The sequence below is a fragment of the Leptonychotes weddellii genome, chromosome 1 (genome assembly GCF_054177405.1).
Source record: "Leptonychotes weddellii isolate Sample4059 chromosome 1, ASM5417740v2, whole genome shotgun sequence".
Taxonomy (NCBI): Eukaryota; Metazoa; Chordata; class Mammalia; order Carnivora; family Phocidae; genus Leptonychotes; species Leptonychotes weddellii.
The window spans coordinates 11,397,378-11,416,986 of NC_138369.1; the positions used below are offsets into that span (position 1 = coordinate 11,397,378).

At 51.7% G+C, this 19,609-nt stretch overlaps 2 protein-coding genes across 5 annotated transcripts in view; one reads left to right on the plus strand and one right to left on the minus strand.

Moving 5' to 3' along the window:
• The window catches only part of SUGP2 (SURP and G-patch domain containing 2), a 33,861-nt gene extending 33,589 nt beyond the window's left edge, over positions 1-272 (minus strand). Inside the window, exon 1 of the mRNA XM_081815918.1 lies at positions 146-272. The gene's annotated coding sequence lies outside the window, so the exon portion shown is untranslated. The remainder of the gene's footprint in view (positions 1-145) is intronic.
• Positions 72-19,609, plus strand: ARMC6 (armadillo repeat containing 6). Of its 4 annotated transcripts, none has more exons than XM_081815981.1 (9): positions 72-319; positions 6,220-6,393; positions 7,517-7,599; positions 11,693-12,266; positions 13,894-14,039; positions 15,099-15,230; positions 15,569-15,706; positions 16,694-16,936; positions 19,397-19,609. In XM_081815981.1, exons 2-8 carry the CDS (start codon positions 6,267-6,269, stop codon positions 16,904-16,906), a joined length of 1,413 nt encoding a protein of 470 aa, XP_081672107.1. In that variant the 5' UTR covers positions 72-319; positions 6,220-6,266; the 3' UTR covers positions 16,907-16,936; positions 19,397-19,609. The 4 variants fall into 4 exon arrangements, with proteins under 4 accessions (XP_081672107.1, XP_030896314.2, XP_030896313.2 ...); XM_031040454.2 differs by lacking the exon at positions 19,397-19,609 and adding an exon at positions 17,353-17,458; XM_031040453.2 differs by lacking the exon at positions 19,397-19,609 and having other exon boundaries at positions 16,694-17,458.

Consider the following 19,609-nt stretch of genomic DNA (forward strand, 5'->3'; position numbering starts at 1 on the left):
CTTGCGCAGGCGCGTTGCTCGCTTCTCAGGGCAGACGCTCCCGAGGCGAAAGATTAATTTATTGAGGGCGGCGGAAACGGGGAGCGGCCGGAAAAAGGCGGCAAAGACGCCGCCTCTGCACACCTGTTGGCTCTCTCGGCTTTACCTGCGCTCGCGGTCACTCTTGATCACTCCGGGAGCGGTCCGTGGAGCTGAGGGAGGCCGAGGCGAGTTGGCGCCAGCGCACCTGCGCCCGTACGGTGGCCGGAAGGGACCAGAGGTGGTTCTGCCGGTGACAGTCGCGAGCCCCACCCTTTCCCCACGTGGCTGCGAAAACAGGGTGAGAAGCGGCGGCCGCGGAGTTCCCTCGCGCGGGGAGGGGAGTGGGCGCCGCGGGGTCGGGCTGGTGACTGTGGCGCCGCCCTCGGGGATTTGGTTTTGGGGAATGACTCTTACAGAAGCTGCCAGGGGACAAAATCCCCCATTTCCCTGGCCTCGGCTTTCTTTTCATTCATTTATTCATCCATTCATAACCTATGTACTGAGTGCCTGCTGCGTATCTGGCTGCATCCTGGGCAGGGGGGAAGGTGGTGAACAAAGTTGACTGAGCCCCAGTTCTTGTGGAGGTTAAACTTAATTGGGGAGGAGGCTAGACAGTAAAAGGAAGTAAAATAGATGAACATGTCGCTCCAGGTAGATATAGTATTCAAAAAGGATTATGCGAAAGGAGTGGGGGGGCTGCTTTAACCATATGGTTATTAAGAGCATCCCTTGGGTGGCTGGGAAGGATGAGAAAGAGGTGGGAAAGCTCTGGTGAGAAGGTCTAGGTAAGAGACCTAGGTGGGGTCCACGTAGAAAAAGTGCTGGTAAGTAGACTGGATTTTGTTGAGAGGGTTGGGACGCCAGTGCAGGATTTTGAGCAGTGAGGTCTCTGTGATTTCGAGTTTCTCCCTGCCTGCTGAGTGGAGAATAGAGGTACAGAGTGTGGCAGGGAGGAAGCCACCTATAGGGAGGATTGTGCCTGAACCAGGGTGGGTGTGTCGGGTGGAGGAAGATGAATCATTGGAGTCCCTGCCATGTCAGGGCACCGTTTTCTTGGTGAGTGGAACCTTGGCTTAGAAAGGGAAACCAGCTGTCATTTGGGGTCTTGCTAACTCCCTTTCTTTCCTCCAGCACACCTTCGACCCATCATGGGGACTGGTAATGCTGTTTTCCCCCTTTCCTAGCCTGGACTGTTCCCAGGTGGCTCCCAGATGACCATTCCTAGGCACCGTCTTTCTCATGAACTCCAGATATGTACTTTCATTCTGTCACCTAGCCCTATGCCCACCCTAAGGCCCAGCTTGCCTTAGAGGTAGTCCCAGAGCCGGACATTGATCTCCCGAGCTCAGGACTGGGCAGGGGGAGCCAAGGCCAGAGAGCACATACAGGTTCTAAGTGGTCAGGGAAGGCACCCAGGAGGAGGTGGCCTGGAAGAGCTAGCAGGAACTCTACAGAGAACCCAGGTGGAGGGCAAGTGTTAATGAAGTAAAGTGGCATGATGACCAGGCCTCTTACTGCTTGTGTGATCTCTGACAGGTTCTTCCCCTCTCTGAGCTTCAGATTTCCCATCCGTAAAGTAGGTATAATTGACATTCGCCTTTAGGACTGGGCCTCTGTGACAGGGTGGCCACTCACTGTTGACCCACTCAGATCTGAAGCATGGTCAGGGTGGTGGGAGCATCATTTGGTAGCAGGGTCAGGAACAGAGTCCCTCCGACAGTCCCAGCTGGGAAGTTCCTGCCCCTCGGAACTGGTCAGAAACACCTGCACACACATACCAGCCTGGGTGCCTCACTGAGAAGCTCTTAATTGACACAGAAAATCCTTACTCTTTTCCTTCACCTTTGACCATGGAAATCCTTAGCAACCCCTAAATGGATCCTTGTTGTTCTGGGGCAGAAAGAATTAGGGGAGCTACCTGCAAGGGAGCAAGGTATGGTGTTTGATGCCCTTATGCCTCTCCCCCAAATTGAACTGGTTGAATTACCTCTAAGCAACAAAAGGAACAATAGCTAATGTTTATTGAGCTCTTACTCTGTGCCAAATCCTATTTAAGCGCTTTATAGGGATTAACTGGTTGAATTTTCACGACAGCCCTATGAGGTAGATTCTCTTTGTTTATCCCCATGTCACACAAGAGAGAGTTGACCAACAGGTTAAGTGGAGGGCCTGGGATTCAAGTCCCCCCTGCTGGCCCCAGAGCCTGTCCTCCTCCCCGAAAACATCTGCACACAGATGGAATATTCACATCCTGTGCCACCTCCAGAAACAGAAGCGCAGGCTTGAGTGGCCTGTTTCCCATACAGCCCAAATTTGCTTTCGGATTTTTGCCACATTCCCCTCCTGCTGTCCTAGTACTCCCTGTGCCTTTGTTCCCCTAACATTTTCTGTGATGCACGATTCTATAACAGACCTGGGACCAGGAAAAATAATTGTTTTCAAAGACAGCATTAGGACAATGGAGAAAGTTGGTCATGGAGTGTATATTAGAAAATAGTAATGTATCATTGTTAAACTTCCTGTGTTAAATTTTAGTTGCACATTGGATGTGTGAGAATGTCCTTCAGAGATTCATGCTGACGTCTTTAGGAGGGAAGGATCTGATTCCTGGAGCATACTCTCACATGACGTGTGTGCAGGAACACACACTCTCACAGAGATTAACCTGGCAAAATGTTAACAACTGGTAAAGTTAGAAGGAAATAGGTGTTCTTTGTACTATTCCGAAACTTTATTATAAATTTAGAAAGTGATGTATTTTAATGGAAACGAAAAAGTATTACCGCAATAAACAAAATAGATGTAATAAAAGAAGCAAAATGAAAATAGTTGTTAACCCCTGTTAGGCTCTGGGCCTGAGGCCTGTTTCCCTCTTCGTTAAAAAGAGAGAGTGGTAGGGTTGCCTGGGGGACTCAGTCGGTTAAGCAGCTGACTCTTGATTTCTGCTCAGGTCTTGATCTCAGGATCGTGGGTTCAAGCCCCACGTTGGGCTCCACTCTGGGCATGGAGACTATTTAAAATAAAAATAAATAAATAAAATAAAAATAAATAAAAAGTACACGTTCAGTGCCTCAGTCACACTAGCTATATTTCAACTGCTAAAACCCACGTAGATGGCACAGATAGAGAATATTCCATCATCACAGAAAGTTCTATTGGATGCATGGTCAGATTGGGTTTGAGTTTTGGGGAAGATGATTTCACAGGTGCATTTCACTCTTGTCTGGAGGCAGGTGGTGTTGGCTTTCTATTCTGGTGATGTGAAATCACGCAGTGGACGAGGGTACTGTCCCCTCATTGTCAGGTTCCCCATCAGTTTTGCTCCTTACGGTTTTGCAGCCTGTGGGGATTGTCATCTAAATCTGCCCAGTTATGGATAATCAGTTGGAATTCATCTACAAAACAGAACTTTTCCTCTTCCCCTCTTTATAATCTGGTAATTATGTGAGGGAAGTAGAATGAATGCTGTATTCTTTATTTGCCAGTTTTCAGCAAAATGAGCAGAGTGTGTTTTAGTACTATTATGAACGCATAGATTTTGTTATTTATTGTGTTTTGTTTGGTTTTGTTGTTTTGTTTTAGTGCTCATCTGTCACTTGGGCCCATGGGCGTCTCTTAGGGTTTGCTCCAAGTCCTTTGACTTAACCCTGATGGTTTTTAGAAGCTTCCTTGCTTTCTGGTCTGAGAAGATGCTCCTGGCCCAGCTTCTCTGGCCTGTTTTCTTCTCAGTTGTAGAATCAGCCATTCCTCCAGGAGTCCTCTCTTCTTTGTTGGGAAAATGATACTTAGAGGCCATTGGTGGTATTCGGGGTGTTCACTACTGCTGTGGTGTTATTTCCTCTAGGCATTTTCAGCTGATATCATTAGAAAAATTGGTTCTTGGGGCGCCTGGGTGGCGCAGTCGTTAAGCGTCTGCCTTCGGCTCAGGTCATGATCCCAGGGTCCTGGGATCGAGCCCCGCATCGGGCTCCCTGCTCTGCGGGAGGCCTGCCTCTCCCTCTCCCATTCCCCCTACTTGTGTTCCCTCTCTCGCTGTGTCTCTCTCTGTCAAATAAATAAATAAAATCTTAAAAAAAAAAAAAAAGAAAAATTGGTTCTTTGTTTGACTAAGAAAAAATCCATCCATGAGTTTGTACTGATAATTCCAGTTCAAATTTAGTTCTGAGTTTTTACTTTTTGGATTTTTTTGTGTGTGTTAGAATCTTTTTTTCTTTTGTGCTAGTTCCTAATGAGATAAACAATATTACTTATTTGCTATATCCACAGTGGCTTCCAAATGATTTTACTATTATCATTTCCAATAACATGATTACTGAAAACTGTTGAAGATTTTCTTTTACAGTTCTTTCTATTCTTATTGTACATCCCAGTAGGAATATATGGTTCTATCACTGTATTTTATTTTATTTTTTTTTTAAAGATTTTATTTATTAAAGAGAGAGAGCGACAGCAGGAACACAAGCAGGGGGAGTGGGAGAGGGAGAAGCAGGCTTCCCGCTGAGCAGGGAGCCCGATGCAGGGTTCGATCCCGGGACCCTGGGATCATGACCTGAGCCGAAGGCAGATGCTTAACGACTGAGCCACCCAGGTGCCCCTCTATCACTGTATTTTAAACTCTGCATATATTGTTAGATTCATGGGTTTCATTTTACTCTTGATTTTTAGGGATTGCTTTCATTTTTATTTTCGTTTATGTTGATTTATTCCTTTTCCTAACCACATAAAGCATTTACATGGGTTCTAAACTTAAAACCATGAAACAGAGGGGGCGCCTGGGTGGCTCAGTTGGTTAATCGTCTGCCTTCGGCTCAGGTCATGATCCCAAAGTCCTAGGATCGAGCCCCACATCAGGCTCCCTTCTCAGTGGGGAGTCTGCTTCTCACTTCTCACTTCTCTTCCTCTGCCCCTCTCCCCCGACTTGTGTTTTGTTTTGTTTTGTTTTAAGATTTTATTTATTTATTCATAAGAGACAGAGAGAGAGAGAGGCAGAGGGAGAAGCAGGCTCCCCGCGGAGCAGGGAGCCCGATGCGGGACTCGATCCCAGGACCCTGGGATCATGACCTGAGCCGAAGGCAGATGCTTAACCATCTGAGCCACCCAGGCGCCCCCGGCTTGTGTTTTATATCTCTCTCTGTCTCAAATAAATAAATAAAATCTCCAAACAACAACAACAACAACAACATGGGATGCCTGGGTAGCTCAGTAGATTAAGCGTCTGCTTTTGGCTCAGGTTATGATCCCAGGGTCCTGGAATCGAGCCCTATGCTCAGCGGGGAGTCTGCTTCTCCCTCTGCCTGCCGTTCCCCTGCTTGTTCTCTCTCCCTCTGACAAATAAATAAATAAAATCCTTTAAAAAAAAAAAAAACAGCAACCATGAAACAAGTTATATTTGGAGAGAATAATCCAGCTTCTCGTCCTGTCCTCATCACCCTTTTCCCTATTTCCCCTCATGGTAAGTATTTCTATTAGTTTTTAATTTCGCTTACTATTTTATTTATTATTCTTTTTTTAAAGATTTTATTTATTTGACAGAGAGAGACACAGCGAGAGAGGGAACACAAGCAGGGGGAGTGGGAGAGGGAGAAGCAGGCTTTCCGCTGTGCAGAGAGCCCGACGCGGGGCTCGATCCCAGGACTCTGGGATCATGACCTGAGCCGAAGGCAGATGCTTAACGACTGAGCCACCCAGGCGCCCCTATTATTAATTTTTATCTTAAAACTTTTATTGGTATAACAGCATACCACTGTAAGTAGTTTTATTACATAGTTATTTATGAAATACCTAACTATATGATAAAATACCGTATAGTTATAGTATTACATGTTACAACAAATATTGCATGTTGTAAATAACACTTTACATAAAATGTGGCATTATAACCGTGTTTCATTATGGTCATGTAACAACATATAACATGTAATATTGTTAAAATAATATTTTATCCTTTTTTTTTTAACTAGAAGGACACATATTAACATCTTCTCTTTCTTAGATAAAATGTAAACCACCTGCCCTCTTCTACACTTTTAGAAGCTCTGCAGATGGTGGGGTATCAGCCTTCTCTGTGACCCAGGTTGTTAGAATTTTTCCTGGGAGGTCCTAGGCTTTGGCCCCTGGTAGCTCTTCCTTAAGTGATAGCCAGGCTCGCAGTTGTCCTCTCACCCTCAATGAAGCTTTCTTCCTACCTTGATTTCTCAGTTTGAGAGTGTCTCTCAGGCAGGCACCTGCCGCCCCATGCACAGGAGATGGAAATGGCCTCCAAGCGTATCACCCAGGAGACTTTCGATGCAGCCGTTCGTGAAAACATTGAAGAGTTCGAGATGGGGTCAGAGGACGCAGTAAAAGAGGCCGTGGAACAGTTTGAATCACAAGGTAGGGCACTGTGGCTCTGTCCCAGCTCTGGTCTGACTCTTTGCCCAAAAGTCACTTCCAGTCCACAGCTCTTAACGTGCAAGAATGATTTCCTGCCATGGCTCTGTCTTGCCTGGCGTGGCAGCCCTGGGCCCCGTCGCCCTGTCTGCGTTCTGCCCTGAGCAGGCTGGCCACCTTCTCCCACTTTGTTCTTGTCCTCCCTCTACTTGCCTTGACCCCCCACCCAGACATCTGCAGGGCTGAATCCTTCAAGGTGGGTCTCATTTTAATTGCCACTTCCTTGAAGAAGTTTTTCCTGACTACCTCCCAAGAAACAGGGCCACCTGCCTCCCTGCCTCACCTACACTCCAGCTTGAGTTCATGGAGGCAGAAGGGGGTGTTGGTCACCAGCCTGTGGAAACACCAGCCTATGGGGGACAGTGGTTAAGAGGGGACTATTTATTTACAGTGGTGTGGGCAGGGTTAGGAGACCTCCCCGGCCCCACAACAGCCATGGCTGGGGGTGGGGAGTCATCTGGCAGAGGCAGAGGCAGAGGCAGGGAGATGGGAATAAATACCCCACCCTCCCATTTCTTCTAATCTGAAGTCCTCTTCCCCATTGGTCAAGCCCGGTCAGACTTGAGAGGGCAAGGGAGCTCAGGGGCCCAGCCTCAGAGGTCAGAGGCTGGTGTCCCCGGCACAGAGTGGGATATAGGATATAGATACTGGCCAGGGACTGGAGGAGTACCCAGATGTGTCTTGTGCAGTGGAGGCTTCCCTAGGGGTGCCAGGGAGGGTGGGGGTGCAGCCAGGTGGTATGTGCAGCCAGGGTGGGATTCTACCTAGCCCACCAGGTAGAGTGTGTCTCTCGCCACAGTGATGACCTGCAGCCTCACTACTGCTCTGCTCCCAGTGGTTGGACAGGGCCAAGGGGCAAAGACCACCCCTCCATATCCTACATCCCTTGTATGAATGTGGCTGCTGGGCCCTGGCAGGGAAAGGTTGGGATGGGGAGCTGGGCAGACCCCCCAAAGGCCTCCAGAGTGGGGTGGTCCCAGGAGAAGGGACGTGAGGTATGTTCTGGCAGGCCTGTGGGGATGATGGCTGTCACTTGTTTCCTGACCCCCCTCCCCGCCCCCCGCAGGGGTTGATCTGAGCAACATTATAAAGCTGGCACCCAGAGCCTCTGCAGATGGATCCCAGGAGCCTACACACGACATCCTACAGGTAGGAAGGGGTGGCCCATGTGGGCATGGCTGACCTTACACATGTCATTCCACGCACATCACTGTTTAACAGTCTGTTAGGGGCACCTTTCCACTGGTTCCCAGATGACAGATGCAGGTTCTGAAGGGCAGGCACCCAGCATGTACATGGGAGCCTGAGCTTGCAGCCAGGGCTCCCTGAGTCCATATCTGAGAGCCCTTTTGGGATGGACAGTGCTCAGGTTGTCCCCGGTGTTGGCAGCCTTGGGACAGAGGGCACCATGGAGGAGCCTCCTAACCACTAAGTTTTCTCAGAGATGGACAGGAATTACAGAAAGAGAGTGGAATCACAATAAGGCTGTCACCTGTTGAGCACTGACTATTCACCAGCACATTATATAGCCTGCCCCTTTAGCACTAAAACTGGCCTGTGAGGTAGGTGGTGTCATCTCTTACTTACTGATGGGGTAACAGAGGCCCAGAGCCTACCCTCACTCTCCAGCACACAAATAAGGAAGGTAAAGGTCACAGGGGTTAAATGCTATTGGTAAAAAGGCAAAGGCTGTGGTGTTTATTGAGAATTGACTGTGGAGTCAGTTCTGGGCAAGGTGCTTTCTTTGTGCTATCTTAGTTATTCTCCCAAAGACCCCTGCAAGGTGGGGATTATTATTCCCATTTTACAGATGGGTAATCCAAAGAGAAAAAAATGATCTACCTGACAGCAAGAGAGAGTAAAGTGATAAAAGAGGAAGTTGGAGAACACAGCCCTAGGTATGAACCCAGCTCTGCCTAAGGCAAGGTATTTACTTCTCTCTGCTCTCAGGGTCCTCACCATCTCCTGCCTCATGGAGGTTTTGAGAAAATTATCTCCTTGTTTTAACTTATTTGCTAGTAAGAAAGGAGTTTGTTGTCTTGGCAGTTTTTTTATTGGGTTGTTCATCTTGTTTTTATTGATTTGTAGATGCTCTTTACATATGAAGGGTCTCAGTAACAATAGTCTTTCGTAACTGAGTACTTCTTAAGTGCTCAGCATTGTGTTAAATTCTTTTTTTTTTTTCTTCTTTAAGATTTTATTTATTTATTTGACAGAGAGAGACACAGCGAGAGAGGCAACACAAGCAGGGGGAGTGGGAGAGGGAGAAGCAGACTTCCTGCAGAGCAGGGAGCCCGATGTGGGGCTCGATCCCAGGACCCTGGGGTCATGACCTGAGCCGAAGGCAGACGCTTAACGATTGAGCCACCCAGGCACCCCAGCATTGTGTTAAATTCTTAAAACATGGGACACCTGGGTGGCTCAGTCTAAGGTTAAGCGTCTGCCTTCGGCTCAGGTCATGGTCCCAGGATCCTGAGATCGAGCCCCGCATCGGGTTCCTTGCTCAGCGGGGAGCCTGCTTCTCCCTCTGCCTGCCGCTCTCACTGCTTTTGCTCGTTCACTCTCTCTCTGACAAATAAATAAATAAAATCTTTAAAAAAATAAAAAAATAAATAAAACATATTATCTCAATCTGTTGTTAGCCCATTTTGCTGATCAGGAATCTGAGGCTCCCTAAAGATAAATGACTCACTTGTGGTCACAGCCAGTGAGGGGCAGAGCTGGGACCCAGACCCAGGTTCCTCTCCCAGGGAAATCAAGCTGGGAAGCTCTGCTGTCTTCTACCAGCAGTACAGAAAACTCCTTTTGTTCACAACCTTTGCTTTTTTATTCTTCTTAATTCGACTTTTAAATTTTATTTTTCATTACTGAAGAACAATGTGAACATGTTCTTGGCATAAAAGATTCAAGCAATACTCAAGCATTTATAGCAAAATCTGAAAGTCCCTGTCTCGTCTCTCCCACCAAACCCCTTCTTTCCCTTCCCGTGTGGGAGGCGCCACACACATTGGGTTTCACATCCTCCCAGCCTTACTCTCACCTTGCAGTTGAACCAGCCCCTTCTCATGCCACGGCGGCATTGACCTCTGCTGCCGTGGCTCCGACGTGTGAACAGTGCTTATCTGTAGGAGAAAGATTCAACTCTGTGATGCCTTTTGAAATGAGTCTACCAGAGTCAGGAAATTTGTTGCACACAGACTTGTAGAAAAAACAAAACAAAACAAGAAGAAGTCTTGGAACTCTCTAAGGAGAAGGTGAGCTGGACTGGTTTTATGTGTGAGGAGTTTCAGAATCCAAGCCGTCAGTCACAGAGAAAGTGACCCCCGGGTTGGTGGACAAAGCCCCCGTCACCAAGCTGAGTTGTCGCAGGTGGAACACAGCTGACTCTGCCACCTTCACTTTAGCGACTGTCCTCTCCTCAGCCACTCCTGGGGTCTGGGGTCTCAGGCAGCACCTAGGGACTGTGAAGACCACCATCTTAGCCAGCCAGCACAGAGACTTGCCTTCCTGATGCCATCCAGGACAAGAGGAGATTCCCCACAAACTGGATGGAGATGAGTGTGTGGATTGTGACCATTATCTTTTCTTCTCTTACCTGACTAAACCCAGAGTGTTACAACTCCAGCACTGTGCGTCTTAACGGCACTTGGGCCATTTGGGCCAGCTTTTTAGGTTTCTTGCCAGGTTCCTGCTCAAATGCTACATCCTCTGTTTTTGGTTTATGGTAAAATATAACACAAATTCACCATCTTAACCATTTCTAAGTGGATGGTTCAGTGACACGAAGTATATTCATGTTGTTGCGCAACCATCCCCATCATCCATTTCCAGGACTTTCTCATCTTCCCAAACTGAAACTCTGTGCCCATTAAACACTAACTTCCTATTCCCCTCCCCTAACAGTTCTACTTCCTGCCTCTGTGAATGTGACTCCTCTAGGGACTCCTATAAGTGGAATCACAGAGTATTTGTCCTTTTGTGGCTGGCTTCTTTCACTCAGCATAATGTCCTCAGGCTTCATCCATGTTGGAGCTTGGGTCAGAATTGTGGTCCTTGTTGTGGCTGAATAATATTCCATTGCATGGATGGACCCCATTCTGTTTATCCATTCATCCATGAATGGAAAGTTGGGTTGCTTCCAGCTTTTGTCTACTAGAATTAATGCTGCTGTGAACACGGATATACAGACATCTCTTTAAGACTGCTTTCAGTTCTTCTGGGTATATGCTTGGAAGTGGGATTGCTGGATCATGTGGTAATTCCATATTTACTTTTTCGAGCATTTCCCTAATGACTAGCAATGTGGACCATCCTTTTGTCTGCCTAGTGGCCACCAGTGTATTTTCTTTGGCAAATGTCCATTCAAGGCACATTCTCTGCTTTTAGCCTATTAATATTCTGTGTCATTGCAACATATACTCAGTTAAGTCCAGCTCAGGGACGGTGAGCCAACAGGCATCCTTGCCATTCCGGCAGTGGTGGCTAAATCACAGCCCTCTGGCTTGGGTTGATGGCATCTGTAGAGCTGCCCTCCCTGGGGCCCGGGACCAGTGATTTCGTAAGCCCCAGGAGGCTTGGGTTCATCTTGGGCCCATTGCTGAAGGCAGGTCTGGAGCATGGAATTGAACGGCAGCTAGACTTGGATGCCCTTTTCAAATTGTTTCCTCTCGTTATTACTGTTTTTCCCCCCAGGGACTTTGAATTGAATTTGGATAGATCAATAGTGTGTGTGGTGTGATTTCATTTGGCAGATAAATATTTGTGGAATGAATGAGAGAGACAAACAGGAGGCATCTGTATGGGCCGGTCTGGCAAAGGTAACTTTCACCTTCCTTGGAGAGGTGGCCACTGGAGGGTATGTCGATTAGTTTTAGTTGCATAGTAAGCAACCCAAAACAACGGCCATTTTCTTGTACCTTATGGTTCGGCTGGGTGAACTGAGCTCAGCCAGATGGTTCCGAGGGTCTGGCTTGGAGCATCTTGCCATGGCAGCTAGGGCTGGAGCGTTGACTGTGTCTGCACTCACGTATGTGGCTCCATGGAGGGACCCTGAGAGAGCTGGGTCTCTCCATCTCTCTGTGGCCTCTGAAGCTCGAAGCTCCTAGTGTGGAAGCTACCACGGCTGGACTGAATTTCCACCACAGGCCTAGATCCCAGGAGAGGGAATGTCACGGGGGCAGCCCTGTCACTGTGGAACCTCTTTGGGCTGAGCTGACACTGAAGTTTCTCCCGTGTCCTCTAGGCCCTGGATGACCTGCAGGAGTCCGTGGCCCGCTCTCGCCCCCAGGAGGTGTCCGCGCACCTTGCCCGCTTTTTTGAGCAGTGCAAGCAGCACGAGGCTTGCCGCTTCCTGGCAGCCCAGAAGGGGGCCTACCCCATCCTTCTCGCCGCCTGGAGGCTTGCTATAGCAAGTGACCAGGGCCTCCTGCTCCAGGCCCTCAACGCCCTGTCAGCCCTGACCGATGGCCAGCCCGATCTCCTAGACACCCAGGGCCTGCAGCTGCTGGTGGTCACACTGGCCCAGAATGCTGACGCAGCCGATCTGACCTGTTCTGGGATCCGCTGTGTGTGCCATGCCAGCCTGAAGCACGAGCAGAATCGGCAGAGCCTGGTGAAGGCCGGTGTGCTGCCCCTGCTGACCGGTGCCATCACCCGGCATGGTCACTGTGCCGACGTGGTCACGGAGGCCTGCTGGGCCCTCCGAGTCATGACCTTCGACGATGATATCCGTGTGCCCTTTGGCCATGCCCATGACCATGCCAAGATGATTGTGCAGGAGAATGGAGGCTTGAAGGTGCTCATTGAGGCCACCAAAGGTAGGAGCAGGTGTGAGAATGAGAGTTGGGTTTTAGGACTGCTTCAGGCATGGCTGGCTCCAGGCTCCACTTGCCTCTTTTGGCTTACTACCACCCACATGGCAGCCCTAGTGGAATAGTGTCCTTACTTCTGGTTGCTCTAGGAGAGTTCCAAGCCAGGGCTCATTGGCCAAGACCAGATCTTGTGCCCATCTCTGAAGCCATTTGAGGAAGGGGCTTGGCTCTGTGCACCCACACAGACTGAGAGCACACGGAAAGGAGAGCTCCCCAAAGGGACAAATAAGGGTGTTTCCCAAAGATGGGGGAGTGTGGCTGGTCCCCGGTGGAGGTTTACACTTTGGTTCATACTTAGCCTCAAATTGTTATGCACGTACATGTTCCTGACTGGGATGACCAAGGCAAGCCAGCCATAGGAGCTCACAGCGCTGATGTTCAGACCTGAAATTCCCTGCCCCCTGTCCACTGTACCCACCAGAAAAGGCCTGACTCTGGTCTGGTGCACAGAAGGTGCTAGAAGAATGAGTTCTTCCCAGCCTGCCTGTGGCTCTGGCTCTATAGCTAGGCTTGTTTGTGTGACTCTGGCCCTGTCTTCCGGAGAGGCAGGCCTGCCTCAGTCTCATACCTCTGGAGAGGGTGAAAACAGGCCCAGCCATCTGCGAAGTCGAGCTGCTTCTCTGAGGGGGAGTTTACATCTTTCTCGTTTGTTGACAGAGCTCCTATCAGTCAGGGTTCTACCAGAGAAGCAGAACCAGTGGGATGTGTGTGTGTGTGTGTGTGTGTGTTTTCAAAGAATTGGCTCATGTGGCCAAGGGGCTGGTGAGTCTGAAATCCATGGAGCAGGCTTAGGCAGGAGCCAACACCACAGTCCTCAGGTGAGCTTCTTCCTCTTCAGGAAGACCTCAGTTTCCCTCTTAAGGCCTTCAGCTGACTGGATGAGGCCCACACTCAGACCATCAAGGGTCATCTTGAAGTTAGCTGATCATAGATGTCACTACATCTAGAGAATACCTCCCCCCAGTATTAGTGCTCATGGCATTGCTGGGGGCTGCACTCTGACCAGGGGGACATACCAGCTGACTGTCACAGAGCTCTGTATAAATTAGGGTTGTTCACTCCCCCCCACCCTTCCACCCCTACCACCCCCCATGTGAGCCCCAGTGCAGGCCTCTCCTCCCTGGGGCCTCTGAGCTTCGTCTTCGGCATCTGTGTTCAATTTTGCCCAGGTCAACTCTATCCATATGTCCCTCTACGGTTTCTGGGTTTCCCGTTGCACTTAGAAAGGTCATTCCCACCCCAAGAACATAAAAATAGTTTGGATGTTTTATTATAGCACTATTATGGTTTTCTTTTTTTAGTTGAGCTCATCAGTTGGTCTGGAATTTATCTGGGACACCGCGCGGGGGAGGGCGAGTTCGCGTGTCTTCTGCGGCCAGCAGGGAGCACTGCAGGTCTGGGCGGCCCTGGTGTTCAGTGGGGCTCTCCTGGTGCGTGTGGCCGCCCTGCCTGGCAGAAGGGCCCCGCTTCCCAGGTGGAACAGGATTTGTACCAGGACCGCTGGCTTCTGGTTCCAAGCTGGGACTGGTTCTCTCCCTGTCCTGCCCCCAGTGGTTCCTCTCCCTCTCCACAGCATTCTCTGACAACCCCAGTGTCCTGAGTGAGCTCTGCAGCACCCTATCCCGCCTGGCCATCCGCAACGAGTTTTGCCAGGAGGTCGTCGACCTTGGGGGCCTCGGTGTCCTGGTGGCCCTACTGGCCACCTGCAGTGACCACCAGGTGGGTATCCAGAGCCATCTTAGGGTATGAAGCGCCCCTCACTTGGATTTCGATTTGTCATTTCTCTCAATGCCACAGGAAGGTTCCAGACTTCCCAGTGAACTCTGCCCCCTTGAGCCCCAGCCACCCAGACAAGCTTGAATCAGAACATACCGGCCCTGTCTGCTGACCCTGGAAGCAAAGTGCAGTTTTCACTTCTCATTAACCCCAGGGCAGGAAGTAAAGTTTTGGGAGAAAACAAATCCACCCACCCTGTCTTACTATCCTTTAACACCTTTGTATTTTCTACCAGCAGTGGGAGGAACGTGAGTGGGTGTTGACAGGGGCTGGCCCAGCCCCCAGCTCAGGGGTGTGACGCTTGAGTGAGACAAATCCTTAGTGCCTCGGTTTCCCCATCCATAAAATGGGGCGGGGACCCCTATTCATTATTCTTTCATTTAACAGCCACTTAATCCCCTCTCTACATGCCTGGCTTAGGGCGGGAGTACCTCCCCGTCCTGTGGCAGCAATGGTCCTATTGCCCCCAACCCCAGAAAGCTGTATTTGAACTGGCTTAAGCTCATGAGGGAATACATTTTGTTTGTACTCCTGGACAGTCGGGGGTGGGTGGAGGCTTGGTTTCCCTCCCACCGCTTTCTCTTTCTCTTTCACAGCTCTGCCCCTCACTGGGGCGGTCAGCAGTCCCAGCAGCATCTGGTCAGCTGTCCTCAGCTCAGGACCTGGGGACTCAGCTATGGCCAGGGGACCCTGGGCTTTGATTCCTGGCCTGAGTCGCATGCCCCCTCCGTGTGTGAGGGGTGGGTGTCAAGGTTGTCCAAATGCCTGGGCTGGGCACAGGTGGACTAATCCACAGGGTCCACCTCCCTGAGCCTCTCCTGCCATCACAGCCTGCCCGCATGCCCCAGGGTGGCCCCACCTGTTGTTCAGACAGCGGAACAACAGACCCTCCCTCAAGACTCCACCCTCCCCCCCCCCAAACCAGCAACCAAGCAGTTAGTGTCTGGCACAGCGCAGGAGGACGAGCTAGCCAGAGCTGACCCCCACCTTACCCTCCTGTAGGACCTTGTGAAGCAAGTGTTGAGTGCCCTGCGGGCCATCGCAGGCAACGATGATGTGAAGGACGCCATTATCCGTGCTGGCGGGACAGAGTCCATCGTAGCCGCCATGACCCAGCACCTGGCCAGCCCCCAGGTACCTACCCCAGGCAGGGGGCGCAAGAGGTGGGGCACAGTGGCTGGAGTCCCAAATCAGTATCTGGGTTCACCTGGTGCTCTTCCCCATTTCCTCAAGCAGGGCTAGGGCTGGGGTGGGGCCCACGAGAGGCCTCGGTGGAGACCATCCCCCCTAAGAGCGTGGTTGAGGTTTTTATCATTCCTCTTATTACTGATCTGGTATATACACGGGCTGGCAGCGGTCTCTCCAGGGGAAACTGCAGGGCACTCACCTGGGGAATTAACAGTGGCAGCCACGGCGGGCCCTCCGGGTGATGGGCATCTGACTGTCTCCGCCATCCCTGTGACCCCCCACAGGTCTGCGAGCAGAGCTGTGCGGCCCTGTGCGTCCTAGCCCTGCGAAAGCCAGAGAACAGCCGGGTCATCATGGAGGGCGGCGGGGCCCTGGTCGCACTGCAGGCCATGAAGGCGCACCCGCGAGAGGCTAGAGTGCAGGTGGGCCTGTGGGCAGGAGGGCGGGGCAGGACCCAGGCCCTCCCTGTCCCCATCCCCATCCCAGCCCAGTCCTCTCAAAGTCTTTTTCCTTCCCAGCCCCCGAAGGTATCTACTTCCCATCCGTGAACATGCACCCAGTTCTCTCCACAGCTGTCTTCCTGTTCCTTTGCTCTTCCAGTGTTGATTTTTTTCCTCTCCTAACAGTTCCTTCAGAAGGATAGGAAGAGGAGGAGGAGATGGGAGGAGAGCAGGTGGAGATCTGCTGGGACTTTTGGAAGATTCCCTGCTATCCATAGGCTGCCTCCCCCACTCCCACCTCGCACACCCTCCCAGCACAGGGGCCTCCTTGCTGGTCCTCAGACACACCAGGCTCTGTCCCACTAGGGGTCTTCGCTGCTGATGGTGTCTCCTCTGGAACACTGCTCTTGGCTCACCCATCACCTTACCCATTCCTCACCACCCTGGCTGGGCAGTCCCTCACACCCTCACACCTCACCTACTATTTGTCTTCTAGTCTCCCAATGGTGGGGTGCTTTGTGGCACCCACACATGGCAGATAAACAGGGCACAGATGTTGATGAACGAGTGATGATGTAATTGACAGGTGGGCCCTGTGCACAACCCCCTCTTCCCACTGTCTCTCTGCCCTCCTTTCCTGGGGCCCCTGCCCAGGCTCTTGCCAGCCACAGGGGAATCTTGCTCTGAGACTGAGGGTCCCACATTTGAGGGATCAGCCGCACCTGCCAAGCACTTGACTGCCTGAGCTTCAGTTTCCTCGCCTGGGAGTTGGGGGAATTAGCCCTGCTTCCCAGGGCGACTGAGAGGATAAAGTGGGGAGATGAATCTAGCCTGATGAGTCACAGCGTAAGCACCTACCGTATGTTGGTTGTGATCACCTTTGCCTGTTATGTTATGATGGGGGCCCTGAGGTCAGAGTGGACCCCACCCACCAGTGCGCAGCCCCTCACCTTCAGTTCTTCCTCCCAGAAACAGGCCTGCATGCTGATCCGTAACCTGGTGGCCCGCAGCCAGGCCTTCTCACAGCCCATCCTGGACCTGGGGGCTGAGGCACTCATCTTGCGGGCCCGTGCCACCCACCGTGACTGCGAGGACGTGGCCAAGGCTGCCCTGCGGGACCTTGGCTGCCGTGTCGAGCTGCGAGAGCTGTGGACTGGCCAGAAGGGCAACCTGGCGCCGTGACCTCAGGTTCAGTCTGGGCCATGGCTCTGGGTGAGTTATGTGACTCAGGAACAGGGAGGAGGTCCGTGTCCTGCCACTCTAGTCCCTGGATTCCAACCCCACTCAGTGAGGGGTGTTTTCTGATGGGTACCAGGTACAGGCTAGGGTGGGAAGGGAGCATTGGTGAAACGTCTACACAGCAGAAAGCAGCCCCTGGGTCCTGGCCTCCCTTCACCTTGTTCTCCGGGCCGGCTGACAGCATTGGCGTTACCCATCCTGCCCTCCCACCACCACCCCGTGCCCTTTCCTACCAGAAGGGCCTCCTTAGTATTGCTTGGGGGCAAAGTGCTAACTGAAATGTGGGGTCCACGCTGGCCGGTCTCACAGGAGGTTGGGTCCACCCCGCTTCGGCTCCTACAAGTCTGTTTTCTCCCCTGCTCATCTCTCACTTGTAATATGGGTTGTAGGTGCCTTGCTCTGCTGGACGGAGGGCAGGGACCAAGCTCTTCTGCCTCCAGGGGTCCCAGGCCAGCCAGTACTGCCCAGTAATAAAAGACTCTGTTAGTTGAACAATGGAGGGATCTCTTCCATAGCGCGGTGGAGTATGGGTGCTGCCTCCAGTGGCCTCAGAGAATGGGAGAGGGGCAGACGTCTGGGGAGGCCATGGGGTCGCTGAGGAAAGCAAAGGGGTTTTGAGAACAGCCTGGGATATATGATCTGCTGTTACTCCCAGACAGCCAGTCTGCTGGGGCCATGGTTCACACCTGGGGCCTTGGCCCCAAGGCCATTGTTTCTGATTATATCTCACTCAGCTCTGTGGCCTTGAGCTAGTGATGTAATCTCTCTGAGCCTTGATTTGATCCTCTGTGAAATGGGGAGAGGGGAAATAGAACCCGCTCTGAGGGGTGTGCAAGCAGAGCTGGGCACATGGGAGGCACCCGATTGTCTTAGCTTCACCACCTCCATTCACCCTAGAAGGACTATCCTGTACTTGTCTGCCTGGCTGCTTGAGGTCCTAGCTCGCCAGGTGGCTTGGGCAGCCTGCCTTCCTTCTTGAGCCTCAGTTTCCCATCTATAGTATGGACATCACTGTTGCTGCCCCAAATACCCCCACTGTACCCCCAAAGTGTTCTGGGGGTCCCTAGGCAGCTATGCCTGGCAAACCCCAGTGCTCCTCTGCATTACACTGCATTTACATGACTTGGGGGTCATGTCGTGGTCACCTGCCAGCTTGTGCATCCCATGTGGCCCAGTCAGGGTTGGGTAGCTTCAAGAGTCCTGGTGGGCTCCAGGCACGGTACCTGACCTCTCCAGCCCACACACTGGGAGCCCCTCACCTCTTTTGGAACACCCAGCCCACTGCTTGTCATTCATCTCCCCTAGCTTGAGGAGGGCCTGAATTTGGTCCTTGATATCAGCTCAAGCCCTTTCCTAGAAGCCTCCTAATTTCCATGGCTAATGTGAATAGCTGGCGGGGGTGGGTAGCATCACCCTGGTCCTAACTCCCTGTGGTGGCAAATTGTTCCCTACTCCTGGCTGGGAGGGCCTTGCCAGCTCAGGGGGGCTGACATGAACCTCTGACCCGGTCATCCCCCACCGGGAACTCACCCAGTATGTAGAAGGATCTTGCACCTGCTTCAGGCTGCCTTGCCTTGACTTCTGCCACCCATGTGACCTCAGGGTAGTCTGTAAGCCCTGTGAGCCTCATGTATCATCATCTGTCTTGTGGGAGGTGGGTGGTGCCAGCCCATTTCTGGGGAAGCCTGAGGTGTTCTTCCTGTAATTCCTGCCCCAGCTCTGCTCTCGATCTGCCCAAGGCTCCCCATTGCCCTCTCCATAAAACCAACTGTCCTCCAGGCCCTGCCCACCTCCCAACCTCATGTTCCCTACATTCTCTTCTGGTTGTCTTTCTAGCCACATCAGCTTCACCCCCGTAAGGCCTTTGCACATGCTGTCCTTGCCTGGAGCACCTCTCCCCCAGCCCTCCCCATGGCTGGCTCCTCCCTGGCACCAGGTTCTAGCTCACATGTTGCCTCCATGGGGAGATCCCCTTCTGTTGCCCTTCACTGGTGCCCTGGTCCCATCACCTCTGTGCTGTGTCACTGAGCTCTGAGCCTATATGCTGGTGTGCTTTTGTGTTTGTCCTCTACTGCCCATGAGTTGCATGTAGGCAGGCTCCTGTCTCCCTGCTCTGCTCCAGCTTCCTGTAAATGTTTTTGAATATACACCTAAATAATAAAGGGGTGGTTTGGAGGGAAGGCCTAGTGCTCTGCTCCCCTGAGCTCCTGGCCAGCCTTCCTACAGCTGCAGGCTGCTCTGGGGAGGCAGGGCTCCAGCTTATCAGTCCTTTCCACCTTAATCTGAAGAATGGGGCTTCGTCAGTGGGCGTGGCTCAGGGGCTGTTTGGAAATCCACAGGGTTTGCAGGCATATCATTGAGGTTGGCCAAGCCTGGGTTCCAGTCCCTGCTCTGCCACCTCAGGTGAACCTCAGCCTCCTCTCCTGAAAACAGGTTAAGTGGATTGCTACACAGGACCACAGCCCCCAGCAAGGCCCACGGCCCCTCTCTGAGTGTTTGCCATCCTCGTTGATGACATGGATACCGGCGCCCGGGAGAAAACCGCTGCAAGGGAGGGGCCCGCACATTCAGGCTGTGCCCGTACCGCGCAGCCTCTCTGAGTCTCTGGGAGGCTGAGTGAAACTGCCTTGAAACCAGCTGGGCGTG

Bases quoted from the DNA above. Each gene is read 5' to 3' on its own strand.
- ARMC6 (XM_081815981.1), top strand. From the start codon at position 6,267: ATGGAAATGGCCTCCAAGCGTATCACCCAGGAGACTTTCGATGCAGCC. The intron at 7,600-11,692 runs GTAGGAAGGGGT...CGTGTCCTCTAG, and splicing joins CTACACACGACATCCTACAG to GCCCTGGATGACCTGCAGGA. The intron at 12,267-13,893 runs GTAGGAGCAGGT...CCCTCTCCACAG, and splicing joins GCTCATTGAGGCCACCAAAG to CATTCTCTGACAACCCCAGT.